The sequence below is a fragment of the Sinocyclocheilus rhinocerous genome, unplaced genomic scaffold, assembly GCF_001515625.1.
Source record: "Sinocyclocheilus rhinocerous isolate Xijiao unplaced genomic scaffold, SAMN03320098_v1.1 scaffold1600, whole genome shotgun sequence".
Taxonomy (NCBI): domain Eukaryota; kingdom Metazoa; phylum Chordata; class Actinopteri; order Cypriniformes; family Cyprinidae; genus Sinocyclocheilus; species Sinocyclocheilus rhinocerous.
In genome coordinates this window covers 1234329-1249764 of record NW_015665129.1, presented here as the reverse complement: position 1 = coordinate 1249764, position 15436 = coordinate 1234329, and the positions used below count along the sequence as shown (strand labels likewise).

Sequence of the window (15436 nt, the reverse complement as noted above, 5' to 3'; positions counted from 1 at the left end):
CTAGATGGTTTTTAATGGATGTTAGCCTCTGTGGTCTTTTTTCCTGTGCATTGTCTGTATCAGAACTACACTCGTATAAAGAGTATGGCTTAGTCATTAAAATGTTGGATTTTACGTTGAATGAACCTTGCTTAAAGGAGAAAAAAATAAAATATACTAGAGAAAAATGGTCAGGAAATTATTGCATATTATGTCTTCAGAAAGAAGAGAAATTGTTTAGTGTAATTAATTATAGTGAAATGGTAATTTTATGCATTTTTTAATTTTATTTATGATCTTATTTTGTCATGTTTATAAGGAACTGTCCTTGTTTCAAATGGTATGTTACATGAATTTGACTCTGAAACTATGCTACTCATAGTTCTATAGTGAAGGTCTCTTGTACATACACTGAGTTATTAAAAAGAATAATACTAGACCTTTATGTTGTAGCATGGTTATTGTATGACTAAAAGAAAAAAAAACATTTATTTGCTGCTGGTGTAAAATAAATGTTTATGAACATTTGATGTGGTTGAGTGTAGTCTTCTTAAAATAAAAACTACAAAATTACAAAAATAAGTGAGAGAACCCCATCCACTCTATATAGACTGTTTATAATATTTAATAAACTATATATTTGAATTTTTTTTGCTTAATTCCTTAATATTATCCGCATTGCTATATTTATGAATGAAGTATTTACCTAAATTTTAATATTAGAAAGTGCACTGAAAAATAATCATTTAGAACTAGCCTACAACCAAATACCAAATATATATTTGTAAAAGGATTTGGTTACTGGTGCTTCTATATATATATATATATATATATATATATATATGATGGTACATGTTTTAAACAATGAATATTAACCATAATAACGTAGTTCGAAGGATATTCACAGCGCATAGAAGCAAGCGTAGGGCGTGGTGACGTCATATCCGCGCTCCGGAAGCTTAAGCTCGTCGCTGGTTAAACCTTAGAGCCTGGTCGAGGAGGGTGAACTTTCTTTTTCCTTCCATCCCAAAATATACGCTTGTGACATTTGTTTACACGTAGGTAAACATAATCGAAGATCGTATTTTATCCGAAATGGACTCCTCTGAGCACGGTAAGTGTCGTCTGTGGCTGAGTTTTCTGTGCTTTGAGCAGGTGCAGTAAAGATGCGTGTCTAGTGGGTGGCGCTAATAAAAAGGGGCTCCTATTTAAAGGGGTTTTAAGAGAGTGCCCTATAGGAAAACCGTAAATATTATTGAGAAACTCCTTTTAATAATGTGTTTTGTGGGTTTAATTGTAGTGGCTTTAATTGGGTGTGCTAAAACTGTCGGCACATTAAATGCCAGGTCTATAATAGATCAGTGCTGGTCGGTGAAGCAGCCGATTCTATTCCCCTCGGAATGTCGGTTTCCCTTTACACAACCATACTACAATTCTTGCATAGTTGCCTAGTTACAATACGTACGATCAGAACTAGCGTGCGCAAGAAGCACAACTGGATGTACGGCAAGTCAAATGGTTCAAAATACCGTCTTTAATCCGAAACTTGAAAATAGTTTTAAAGGGTTAGTTCACCCAAAAATGAAAATTCTGTCATTAATTACTCACCCTCATGTCGTTTCAAACCCGTAAGACCTTCGTTCATCTTCGGAACACAAATTAATATATTTTTGATGGAATCTGAGAGCTGTCTGACCCTGCATAGACAGCAACGCAACTGAAATGTTCCCAAGTCCAGAAACGTAGCAAGGAGATCTGTAAAATAATCCATGTGACATCAGGGGTTCAACCGTAATTTTACGAAGCTGCGAGAATACTTTTTGTGTGCAAAAGAAAAAAAACAACGACTTTATTCAACAATTCATCTCCTCCGCATCACCCTGTAGCGCCCTTTTTGGAGAGTATCAGCTGGACGTAAACAACATATGCTGTTCTGTGTCAGCTGCGTCACACGGATACGCTGTTTTCGTTCAGATCAAATCACAACGTAGGAAACAGATCCGGCGTGACGCAGCTGACACAGAACAGCATACGTTGTATATATCCAGCTGATACTCTCCAAAATGGCGCTACAGGGTGATGCAGAGGAGACGAATTGTTGAATAAAGTCGTTGTTTTTTTTTCTTTTGTGCACAAAAAGTATCTGCTCTATATGGAAACAGTAATAGCCTATGCCCTGAGTTTGGACGTCAGCATGGACAGATTGCACCAATTTGCATAGGCTAAATTAAACTGCAAAAACTCGGACATAAGACAAAAACAAAGGAACAATTGCAAGATCAAAAAAATCACAGTGTGAGAATCATTTTACTATGCTGCAGTGTAACAAGACATTTGTCCCTTTTTGCTTTCCGTACATCCAGTTGTGTTTTGGTGTATTTGCATGCTGCAGTGTTGCCAAATCCACTGTCTTTTTTCCGCGGAATTCGGCTACGTTGGGGTAATGTTTGATTAACAATTTGGTCGGGTTTATTACGCAGACCTGGCATCCCGCTGGCTAAGCAGACACGCTTCGTCGAGGGGGAACAGGAATTCCAGAGGGGAACTGAATGGACTGCTACACCGGCCTGACAGCTGAACATGTAGTGTTGACCTAGCTGGAGATACTTAAAACTAGAATTAGAGTAACTACTCTATTTTTAAACAAAAGAAACAGCTGTAATTTTTCTGGACATCACTGTCTGAATAAGGCCCCTCATGTACTCCCCTGAACCTGTGGCACTGATGTGAAGACCCACAGTATCAGTATATCAGCTCTTCTGCCCTGAATCCTTCATATTTTTTATTTGTCTATAGGCTCTTCAGTGTCATCTACAGGTGTAGCCAGTGGAGGGACGCTACCACCAGGCCTGGCAGAGGAGGAGGCAGAAGAGATACAGGTGGAGCTCACCAAGGTACTTCCACCCTGAACCCCAGTCAACCGTCACACTTATGGCCATACACAGGGTTTTAGCTTTTGGGGTGGTTCGGGCCGCCAGGGAAAATTTTGTTTCATTCCCCTGATCTACATGGTGAACATGAATTTGTAGGCATCTTAAAGGCAATGATTAAATAACGATAGCTTTAAAACATTTTCTTCTACTTTGTGTCTGTGTCAATGAAAAAAATTGAACACTTGGTCATGAAATATGATAACAGAATGATAATAGAAATTTTATTTTTAGGTGAACTATACCTTTACATTTTCAGCACAGACAAGCCATGAACATTACAATGTACAAAGGTTGCAGACGCTTAGGTGTTTCTTATCAACAAGAAAAATTTAATGAAATGAAGAAGGAGACGTATAAGGATATGTAGTTGTTATTGTAAAGTAATGCATTTAAACTTTTTCAAGTATTTTTATTTTGATAGTCTGAGTGACTGTCCTAACCACTTAACTTAACTTGTTCAAGTGTAAGGTAACATGTTCAACTGGTTGAATTGTTTGTTAACAATTTTGATCATAATGCTTTGATCAAAGCAGCATTGTGCAGCCCTCTTTATTGACCTCTCTAAGGCATTTGATACAGTGGACCACACAGTGCTTAAGCACAGACTGTGTAGGGCTGGACTTTCTGAACAAACTATCAGCTGGTTTGATAATAAAGCTATTTTAGGTCTACTTCCATCCTACCTTCTGACCTACATCAGTGTAAATAATACTGGGACTTACAATCTTCGTTCACAGGATCTTTTCCTTCTGTCTGTTCCAAAGGTTAGAACTGAGCTGGGAAAAAAGGCTTTTAGGTATGCTGCTCCCTCTTCATGGAACAAATTACAGAAATCTATGAAAATTAATACGCTGGTCTCATTGGTCGCTTTTAAGAGGATGTTAACTGACTTGGAGGCAGTCACATCTGGCTGTAGATGTTCTGCCTGATGTGTTATTGATTGTGGTTTATTTTAAAGGATTCGCTATTTCAGTTGTTTTATGTTACTATATTTTGTACCTGTATGTATGTATGGTTGTACTGCTGCCTATCTTGGCCAGGACACTCTTGAAAAAGAGATTTTTAATCTCAATGAGTTTCTTCCTGGTTAAATAAAGGTAAACAAAACAAAAAATAATGCTGTGGTAAGCTACTTACTTTCATCTCACCTTTTAACCATTTTAACTGAAGTGTTTTGCTAGAATTCAGCTCAGATGTAAACGTTGGTTTTCTTGGTGTTGTATAATATGCTGTATTTGCAGCACCAAAGTACAGTTTTTATTAAGCAGTTATTTCACAAATATTTTTATAAAAAATACAATATACATTCACTTCTTTTGCAAATGGAAAAGAACAGTTTTGGATATTCTGCAAAATATGAAAAGATGAAAAATTAGTATTTATATGAAATATATTTGTTTTGGATTTAAAAAAATATAAAAAATATTCTTTCTGACATTTAAAAAATATGATTAAAACATAAAATGTAGTGATGCAGACAAATTTCGGCAGGCAAAAATATTATGGTTTCGATGTTTCTATAAAAAAAACACACACATTTTGGTGCATCACTGATAAAATGTTTTTATTTTATGGTAAGGCCAGTTGTTGAGCCCTGGAAGATCTAATTAACAATTAATTGTAAATTCTAAGCATTTGTTTAGTTTTATCTTGTACTTTTCTGTGTTAGGTGGAGGATGAGATTCAGACACTGAGACAGGTTCTCGTGGCGAAGGAGAGGCACGCTGCTGAGCTCAAGCGCAGACTTGGCATCAGTCCCCTCTCTGAAATCAAACAGAACTTCACCAAAGGCTGGCATGAAGTTCAGTGCTCCGATGCGTGAGTACTTCCTGTTTGTTAAACCTGTCCACTCTGACTGAACATCACCTTAACCTTCATCTGTCTTTTCTAATCTCATGCTGTGTTTTTATACATGTGCTGTTTGAATCTCTTAACAGTGCCCGATGATGGGACATATTTTTATAAATTTCAATATGTAATGTATATGCATAAAAGTATACATTGTGTATATATAAGATATTTATATATACCAAATTCATATCTCTGTATTCTTATTTTCTTGAAGCTAATCTTTGGTGTTCTTTCACTAGCGACTGAGCTAAACACTCTTTAAAATTGACTTTTTCTGTTAATATATCTATATTTCTGCTTCTAGTTATATGAGAACCTCACAAACTCTTGGAGACTTGAATCATAGAGTTACCTCATCTAATTTGTGAGTTTTCTATCTTTTGCCTGTTGTTGCTTGGTCTTGTGATTCTGTTTGCTAGGTGTGGACCTGCTACCTTCTTGTTTCTTTTTCATTTGTATTCTTCGTGGCCCTTCCCATGATCCCACTCCTGACTCTGAGTTACTATGTTCCCTTTCTACAAATGGGAGTTTGCCAGCTCTCAATCAATCAATCAATCAATCAATCAATCAGTGAAAATAAAAGAAAAGATTGTGTTGTAATTACCAATATATTATGACAGCATATATCTCATCCTTAATAATGAAGATATATATAATAAACAGTTTATGTATCAAGCTATATGTTTTATTAGTGTTGATTATATCACTTGAACAATGAAGCTGGCTAGCTTCTGATGCTCTGTGAAGTTTAAGAAAAATAGAACAAACTAAGAACAAAAATCTGAGGAAATAAGAGAACTTTAAGGTTATTTTGTCATCTTTGCTTGTAACATTGAGGAAGGTTTTTGATTCTCTTTAACAGAACATTTTGAGATTAGTGCTCAGTAATGTGCAGTTGATGTATATACAAAAATAGCTCACATATTAGTGCTAGGCAGGGTTTTATACAGCTAAGCCATAGTACTTAAAAGAGAAGTCAAACCTGTTTTAGGAGTTTTTCAACATCCCTGGGTGGTTGTGTTTGAAGTGATTTGCATTCAGATCAATATATTTAAACTCTAGTATTGTCATCTTTAAAGTTTAGGCTTGTGTTCTGGTCCAGCACCATTCCTTTCTTAGCCCTTCAAATTATTATTATTATTACTATTTAAATGTTATCAATTTAAGGTCTGATGTCAAAATGTTTTGACATCCATAAGTTTGTTGCGGCGTGCACAGTTCACAAAATTTAAACAGAACTTTTGTACGTTATTATATGTTAATAATATGGAAATTTGTGTTTGTAGATATCTTACAGCTTCGGCCACATTTGAGGAAATTGGACGTTCTGATGCGTGAGTTTGTTTTTTGTTGGTGTCATTAATATTTAATTTTATATTTAATACATTTTATTATTAAATGTTCAAAATGTGCCTGCATTGGGTGACTGCAGTGTGGATTTTATTTTTATGTGGGTTTTGTTAAATATTTCAAACTGCCATATAAATATGTATGGTTTCGTTTTATTTTAAGGTGTCCTTGTAACAGTGTAATTATGCAATTAAATACCAAGCAATATTAATTAACAACATGTTCTTACTATAGGATTAGTATTAAGGTTTGGTTTAGGGTTAGTTGCTTGTAATTATGCATAATTTACTGTTATTACTATACTAAGTGCATGTAACATGTAACAAAGGACACTGTTAAATAAAATGTTACCTAATATATTAAGTTAAATTTAAAATTAATATACACGTGATAAAATAATACATTAATATGATACTTCATGCATTGTTATTATTGGCCAGGCCTATAAAGCAGAACTCAGCACTTCATCCCTGAAATAGGCTGAAGACCTTTCTCCTCCGATTAAGAGACTTTAATCTTGTAAGAGCACTGATGTCACTATGGTTTAAGAAACCAAACAACAAGCTTCTCGGTGACACTAGCACAAACTTTCCCAAGCGTCATAGTGTGACCCATTAGACCCCTCTGATGTCGAACAGATCAGATCATAAATCAGAAGACTGTAAGGAACAAAGTCTTTACTCTGATACAAAGCTTCTGGGTGATTTTCTATAAATTGAATAAAGGATAATTTTAATGAGGATTATTTTAGGGGCATCTTGTTTATTGGCACAGTGATCTAAATCAGTGGTTCCCAACCCTGGTGCTGGAGGCACCCCAACACTGCATGTTTTGCATGTCTCCTTAATCAAACACACCTGATTCAGGTCATCAGCTCATTAGTAGAGACTCCAAGACCTGAAATTGTTGTATCAGAGAAAGGACATATGCAAAATGTGCAGTGTTGGGGTGCCTCCAGGACCAGGGTTGGGAACCACTGATCTAAATAAATGATGTCAAACCTGTGTTTTTATTTTGTGTTACCAACCCAGATCCATAGCTGCTACACTAACCGCCTTGTCAGACATTTCTCATTAGATATCAGTGCCCTGCGATATCATCTGATTTCAGACCTTGAGACTGCATAGAAAGGGCAGGTTGTGCAGTTTGGGAAGGGTGTAGTGTTTGTGCTTGGGGCATGTGCTGAGAAAGCTGACTTGGAGAACACATGATGGGATTTTCCCAAAGCAAAGTGGCTTAGCCTTACCTAAGGCCATAAGAGGACTGTGTGAGGGATTCTCTGTGGCTGTGAACTTGTTTGCTTCAGAGATTACATTACATCTGAGAGACTGAAAGAACTGTGAAAAAAGGGTGTATATTTACAGGTGCTTATCTACATGCTTGTGCATCTGTGTGTGTTTGTGAATAGTGTGCACTTGTCTGTATATGGGTCTGCACATTTGTGTGTGTGTGTGTGTGTGTTCAATCCAGGTGCAGATTCTGTACCCTATGATTCAGACAGCAGCATCTGGTGCAAAAAGATGGACACACGGGTGTCTAGATAGTTAGTCCTGTTAGCTTTTAGTTCTCTTACAGTATATGAATAATTCACCTGAAAATCAAGATTCTTTAATTCATTCAGCCTTTTGTCATCTCAAAACAAATTAATCGTTTTATTCACCAAGGATGCATTAAATTGATCAAAAGTGGCTGTAAAGACATTTCGGTTACAAACAGTTTACATTTTTAATCAATGCAGTTCTTCTAAACTTTCTATTCATCAAAGGATCCTGAAAATCTACTGTATCACTGTTTCCACAGAAATATTAAGCAGTGTACCTGTTTTCAACAGTGGTAATTAGGGCTCGGTATCGTTCAAAATTTTTCGATATCGATACCGATACCTTGACTTCGATACCGGTTCCTGAACGATACTTTTTTCGATACCAATTTTATTAAATCAATTTTAACAAGATTACATTATCTAAAAAAAAAACTTTGGTTTTATTTTTCAGCTTGTTGATGTTTATACAAACTCAAAGACTCATCTCCTGAGCCACTGCACAAAGGAACAAAATGTAACCAACACTATAAATCAGTGCAAAATAGTTTTAATAAAGCTCAAATAGTCTTTTTAGCACTTAATAGAGATTAAGTGCGTGTGAATACCTGCGTCTATGCGTCTCTCAGGCTTATTGGCTCACTGACGCTGATGAGATTAACCCCTTAGGTATCGAAATTTGGTACCGAACGACAAGACGTTTTTCGATACTCGATGGTATCGAGGCAATTCGGTCGGTGCCTAAAAAGTAACGAACTCGATACCCAGCCCTAGTGGTAATGATAATAAACATTTCTTCAGCACCAAATCAACATATTAGAATGATTTCTGAAGGATCATGAAAATTCGGCTTTGCCATCACAGGAATAAATTACATTTTAAAAGGTTTTCGAGTAGAAAACAGTCATTTTAAATGACTGTTTTTACTCTTTGATGATCAAATAAATGGATCCCTGGTGAGCATAAGAGACTTCTTTCAAAAACATTAAAAAGTTTTCAGACCCCAGACTTTTGAACGGTAGTTCATACAGTGAATAAATTGTACAGACTACTTTCATGTTGCTTTTACATCGTGTTTTTTTCCCATAATGTTAACTCCATAACTTTTGGAGGTTAACAGGCAATTTCAAATTTGAAGTTTAGTTTAAATCTTTAGCTGCATGGCCATTTTATTTATCTAAAAATGTTGACAAGTTCTTGATGCATTCACCTCTAGAATGAATTTTCTGTTGCTGTCTTGGTTCTTAGTTGCCTCTCTATCTGAGCTGATAGCTGCAGTAGTTCAATGTCAACTGGTATGTTCAAAATATAACTGACAACTGCTAAAGGAGAAATTCTTCTGTCTCTCTACTCTTTAGCTATAAGAGGACTCAGGAGACTCTGTCTCAGGCAGGTCACATGACATCAGCTGCGTTCTCCTCAGTGGGCTCTGCCATCAGAAACCAATTTGGAGAGATGAGGTGAACTATATATTCTTCCTCTGCATACCTTTTCTCACTGTTTTTTTTTTCTCCTTCTACTAGTAATCTCAATCTCCCATCTTTTTCTTCTTCTTCCATCTCATAAACTTTACATTCTCCTTTTTTATCAGTTACTCTGTGATTCCTCTGATTCCTTGTATGATGGTTGTTTTCCTATGTACTGATTATTTGAAGCTCTTGTGACTTCATGTTTCGAAGTTGTATTCTAAAGAAAACAGGGTCCAGATCCTCTTTTCAGTCTGGTCCTGTTAGGATAAAATGGCCCTTATATTTTAACATCAAGAATACATGGATAAAAGCTTTAAAAATATATCACCTCAGTTTTTGAATACTGTTCAGCCGTAATATGACAATAATTTCTTTGAAATAATGTGCACTGATGAATCATGCTGAATAAGACCATTAAAAAAGAAAATGTGCTCAGTTTTGATTTAATATTAAATTGAAATGGGCCGGTCGTATAATTCAAACATGAAAAAGACTTTGATATTCAACACATTTTAGCCAAGCATCTGTCTTCAGACTTGGACTAATAGCCACCAGCCACTGACTGTCAGTAGCTGTAATAATGAGGTATTTGTATGGTGGGAAATCTCCAGATGGCTGCAGTAGCATGAGTTCTGTGGTGTTTAGCAGTAAAAACAGCTTGTTTTGAACACCATGTCAAGGAACAGAGCTTATCAAAATGAGACATTCTGCTCTGACTTGACACCAAACAAACAGGTTGTAAATTTGCATAGCTTTTCAAATTGTGTGATTATGCTTGCTGTGCATACACTTGTTTTTGCTTCTCTGACTATCTAAGCTGATACGTACGCTACTGTAAAAAAAAAAATTGGGGTCAGTAAGAATTTTACACTCTCTTATACTCACCAAGGCTGCATTTACAATTTCTATTTTAACGTTTTAAAATTCAGCAGCCATTACTCGTCTTCAGTGTCACGTGATCCTTCAGAAATCATTCTAACATGCGGATTTGCTCAGGAAACATTTTTATTATCAGTGTTGAAAACTGTTGTGCTGCATGCATCCTTGCTGAATAAGTGTTACATTTCTTTTAAATTAACAGAAAAATCTTGCTGACCCCAAACCTTTAAACAGTAGTTTAGCGCCAACTAACATCCTGTTTTACAACCTGTATTTGCACAGCTTGTTTCTACTTTGTATTTTTCTCTCTCCTGTCCTGTATATATTATCAATACTATGTTCTGATAGAGGTTTGAAGTGGTTCTTTTGTTTATTGCTGTGTTTTTCTCCACACTGCTGCGTTCGGGCTGCTCAGGGCTCTGCCGTACTCTAACTCTGGGTAAGAGCTATACAAGAGCCTGCACTGATGGCAGCCATCTTTTTGAGGTCTCCTGTACCTATGACGATTTCTAGAGCATTCTATGGTACCTGTGAAGCGACTGATGTATCTGAATCTACCTTTAACTCTGTCATTGATATCAGAGTTAAATTACTAGGGCTGTGATAGAGATGTTAGATACAATAACCTGTCTAAAGTTTGTTCTGATGCTTTAATGAGTTTTTCATTGTGCTCTGCCATTTCTCTCTCTCTCTCTCTCTCTCTATCTCTGCTCTGTGCTCGGCTAACGCTGTCTGCTCGGCTAACTCTCCCTGCTCGCTCTGTCTCCAACCTGCTCTCTACAGTAGCAACTTTTCCATGCGTCACTCTTTAAGTATGCCAGCTATGAGGTAAAGTACCAGCCCTTCCCCTCTGCATATTAATATCTGAATGCTCTGTCTTTCACCTGATGTACAAATCTCTTTTAGTCAACTTCCATGCTGAGGAAAATTCTAGTACTTAGTCTAGTAGTTACATGTAATATTACTATAATTTTAATGGAATGGTTGACCATTTGCAACAAGTCCATATACACTTTTTATACAAAAAAGCACAAGAGGCAATAAAGAAGTACAACAGGTACAAAAAGACAGATAGTATCAGGTAGAACCAAAGGGATGGTCAGCGTTGTGACCTTAAGAGTTTAATAGTAGATAGACATATTTCAGATGCAGCTCTATTTTTTTGCATGGAAAGCGAATGCTTTTTCACGTCGTGTCAGCACTGCTTCACCTAAACGTGTAGAAAAGTCTTTCTTTTTTCCTTTGTAAGTCTTAAAGGGGTCATATGATGCGATTTCAAGTTTTCCTTTCTCTTTGGAGTGTTACAAGCTGATTGTGCATAGCTAAGATCCCTGAAGTTGCAAAGACTAAAGTCTCAAAACCAAAGAGATATTCTTTATCAAAGTTAAGACTCTGCCACGCCCCCCTAAAACGGCTCGTTCTAACACGCCCCCACATATCTACCTCACTGTGTGGAAATATTAGCATAATGCGCCCAAATGTTCATGCAAAGAAAGAAGGCGTGGTTTCAGTAACCGCAGTTAGTGTTGAAGCAGCATGTCAGGGAGGCGCTGTGTGTTTCTAGGTGAAAGCAAAAGCACTTTATTTGGCCTTCCGGAAGTAGATGCATTTAGGAATCTTTAAGATTACTTACAACAGAACAGCAATGCATTTTATGGACGACCGTTTCGTGAACCTAGGAGAGGAGGTAATTCTGACTTTGCTATGACAATCTGGTGCTTCTGAATCAGCTACTGTTTTGTTATTAGTTTAAGTATTTGCTATTGATTGTTCAAATGCGGAGTTTTGCGCATCGTGTGCGTGCGTGCGTGTGTGTGCGCGCGCGCGTGTGTGAGAGAGAGGAGAGAGAGAGAGAAGTGGAGTCAGCTGTCTTAACCGTGGCTTGTGTACTGCAAACACATATTCATCACTGTGTCTGTCACGAGACTCTGTTCCCCTTTCGGGCTCTGTCTTTACATTTATTTTGAAAGATGAAGCTCGCGATTATGGTAAGGGGCGTTACATTTCCGACGAGTGCTTGCGGTGTTCGGCCAATCACAATGCACTGGGTCAGCTGGCCAATCAGAGCAGACTGCGCTTGTCGGAAGGAGGGACTTTGTAGAAAACGAAGCGTTTGAGAGAGGCGGGGCATAGAGGACCTACAATAATGTAAAGGAGGGGGCTTTGTAGAAAACGAAGCGTTTGAGAGAGGCGGGGCATAGAGGAATGTACAGTATGTACAGTATTTGAAAAATAATGTGTTTTTTGAACATTAAAGCATGTCAACATATTCTGTTACACCAAATACACAAAATAATGATCTTTAAAAAAGCATCATATGACCCCTTTAAAGATGTCTGTTTGTATCAACTTTTTCTTTTGCATCTTACTGTAGGTTGCATGTAAAAAAAAAAACTCAAGCTATTTGAAACCTAGTTTTTTAGTTATTAATTTTTTTTAATATCTCCTCAGGAACTCGCCAAGCTTTAAATCCTTTGAGGACAAGGTGGAGAATATGAAGGTTAGAGCTTTTCATTTTTTTCCTCCATTGATTAGTTTCTATTTCTATTTTTCTTGCACAACTGTTCATTTCTGTTGCTGATAATGACAATAGTGTATGTTCCTTCCAAAGTACAAAGTAATGGGGCGATCAAATGGAGAGAGCGACCATTCACCAACCAGCAACAATGCACCTTTCTGAGCAGGAAGCACAACCTCGTGACCCAAGAACTGATCTCTGTGATCCTTCTATAACGCTGCACCCAAATACACTCCAGTCTCTCCACTGCTAAGTTACCTTCAAATGAATGTAAAGAAAGAAAACGATGCTTTAATAAACCAAGATGCCAACATGCAAAGAGATAATGATTACTTTAACAACTGTCACCCGTGCATTATGCATTGTAGCCAAACAAAGCCTCTTAAATTAGAATGTTAAAAACTGGATAACCCTTTTTGGGACTGTTAGATTTTCTTCTGTGCATCGAATTACCTTTAAATCTATTGTAATATTTTATTTTGTCAAACAACATGACTTCTCTGACACTTCAGTAGTAAATGGTCTGTTACGGTCAGCATGAAGAGGTGAAATGTTTGTACAGCTCACACTTAGAATGTCCTAAAACACATCAGGCTTCTTCAGCCTGCTTCGTTGCCACTGTTTATTATTGTTACATGCTTCCTTACAAAGAATATTGCACTGATTATTACCCCACTTGTTACTCAGTGCAGAAGGTGCTAAAGCTTTTCTTGTGACAAGACTCAAGCATCAGATGTGTATCATCTCTAAAGGTGTGTACTAAATTATTCACATTTATTTTATTGTCTTGTCTACAGTACTTTAACAATGACCATAAAGGCATTTGATGAAAAGATGGGGTTTATAAATTATTTAATTACTAATCAGATGCAAGGCTAATATTTCCAAGTAAGATACTTGAATTAAATGATTGTAATATTTAATCAAATATTGTGGTGGGCAAAAGGTCAATTTCACTGTGAGGCGATGGAAAATCCATTTTTAATTTATTTTTGGTCAGTTTATTGTTTTTCTTTTGATTCTTTGTGCTGATGGAAGTACTGTCCATGCAATGATCTGTAAGAGAATGTTACCATACTGACCTTACTACTGTATACATGTTTGATGCTTTGTGGCTGTAACACTACACCGTTCAGGGTTTATTAAAGACAAAGAAATAACGAGAATATTGTGGTTTGATCTGTCCATGCACACACTTACATTCAGAATAAACCTTACATTTCTTCATTACTTCATGGTTGTGACTTACAATTAGTGGTCCATAATTATAAGAGACAGCAGGTGGCGACAAACATCCGTGTTCATTTGAGCTGTCTATTAAAATTGTATTAATATAGGGTGACCATATTTGAGTTTTCCAAAAAGAGGACGGTGGAGGCGGGGTTTGCCCAACACAGTATATACATAGCAAGGTTTTGTTTGTTTGTTTGCTTGTTTTTTAAATAATAAATAAACATAAAACAAGTCAATAGAACAGAACAAGAATAGATCATGCTAGTGTTAGAAGGTCATTATTTATAATAAATAAAAAGAAAATAAGCATAAAGAATAAACAGAATAGAGAATGCTAGTATTAAAGGCTCTTTTTTCTTTTATCATGCTAGTGTTAGAAGGTCATTATTTATAATAAATAAAAAGAAAATAAGCATAAAGAATAAACAAAGAATAGAGAATGCTAGTATTAAAGGCTCTTTTTTCTTTTTAAATTAAACAAGTAGTTAGAATAGAAATAGAATAGAGAGTGCAAATGTTAGAGGGTTAAGTTTTTTAAATTAAAAAAACAAGCAGATAAAATTAGAGTTAGCGTTAGAAGAGAGCTCTAGATTTAGAGGGTCAAATGAAGATGAAAGAGATGTGTTTTCAGTTGTTTCTTGAAAATGATTAAGGACTCTGCTGCTTGGATTGAGTTGGGCAGGTCATTCCACCTGGAGGGAACAGGTAATGTAAGTTAGGTTTTGCAATATTTCAAACCTTCTTTAACCCACTTGGGAAAATCAACCCATGGCAACAGTTTAAAAGCAGCCCAATTGTGTGGAAAAAAACACGGACTTGGCAGCCCTACATCCAAGAAGAGCTGCCGGAGTCCGATCCCAGCAAACATTTGTTACATTTCCGACGCGTGCTTGTGGTGTTCGGCCAATCACAATGCACTGGGTCAGCTGGCCAATCAGAGCAGACTGTGCTTGTCGGAAGGATCTTTGTAGAAAACGACGCGTTTGAAAGAGGAGGGGCATAGAGGAACTACAATAATGTACAGTATTGGAAAAATAATGTTTTTTGAACATTAAAGCATGTCAACATATTCTGTTACACCAAATACACTAAATAATGATCTTTAAAATAGCACCATATGAACCCTTTAAGGACCACCTAGAACCACGGCACCTTTGGCTTTGTAAGTTTTTTCATTTACATTTACATTTAGTCATTTTGCAGACGCTTTTATCCAAAGCGACTTACAATTGGGGAATACAGAAAACGATTCTTCTTAAAGAGGCAAACAGACACAGGAAGTGCTTGTAATACCAAGTTTTAGGCATTGTTCAAATAAGTACAAGCTAGAAAGGGAAGGAATAAATAAAGAGAAATAAACAAATTTTTATCTAGGCGAGAGTAGGCGGCTGCAGTGTTGCCAACTTCGCAATTTTGTTGCTAAATTGAGCAACTTTTCAGACTACCCTAGTAACGTTTTCTTCCAAAAGCACCTAGCAACAAATTTAGCTATTTTTAAATGTTATTTGGCTACTTTTAGCAACTTTTGATAAGTGACTCAAACAATAAAAAGGCACACATTTTCTATCTAAATTTCACAAAAAGAGGGAACCAAAGTTGCCTAGCAGTACCCACTTAACATGAATTAAGTTATTGCTATTTGCAATTGTTCAATTTGATAATAATAATAATAGTTTAATAATTG

The 15436-nt window shown here is 36.5% G+C and overlaps 1 protein-coding gene across 8 annotated transcripts; it reads left to right on the top strand.

The window, feature by feature from the left end:
- Positions 1-927: 927 nt before the first annotated feature.
- tpd52l2a (tpd52 like 2a) lies at positions 928-13602 on the top strand. 8 transcript variants are annotated; one of them, XM_016542227.1, is made up of 10 exons: positions 928-1093; positions 2776-2873; positions 4582-4730; positions 5068-5127; positions 6050-6097; positions 9012-9113; positions 10417-10440; positions 10785-10829; positions 12453-12501; positions 12613-13602. In XM_016542227.1, exons 1-10 carry the CDS (start codon positions 1075-1077, stop codon positions 12679-12681), a joined length of 663 nt encoding a protein of 220 aa, XP_016397713.1. In that variant the 5' UTR covers positions 928-1074; the 3' UTR covers positions 12682-13602. The 8 variants fall into 8 exon arrangements, with proteins under 8 accessions (XP_016397713.1, XP_016397717.1, XP_016397715.1 ...); XM_016542231.1 differs by lacking the exon at positions 5068-5127; XM_016542229.1 differs by lacking the exon at positions 10417-10440 and having other exon boundaries at positions 10788-10829.
- The last annotated feature ends 1834 nt before the right edge of the window (positions 13603-15436 follow it).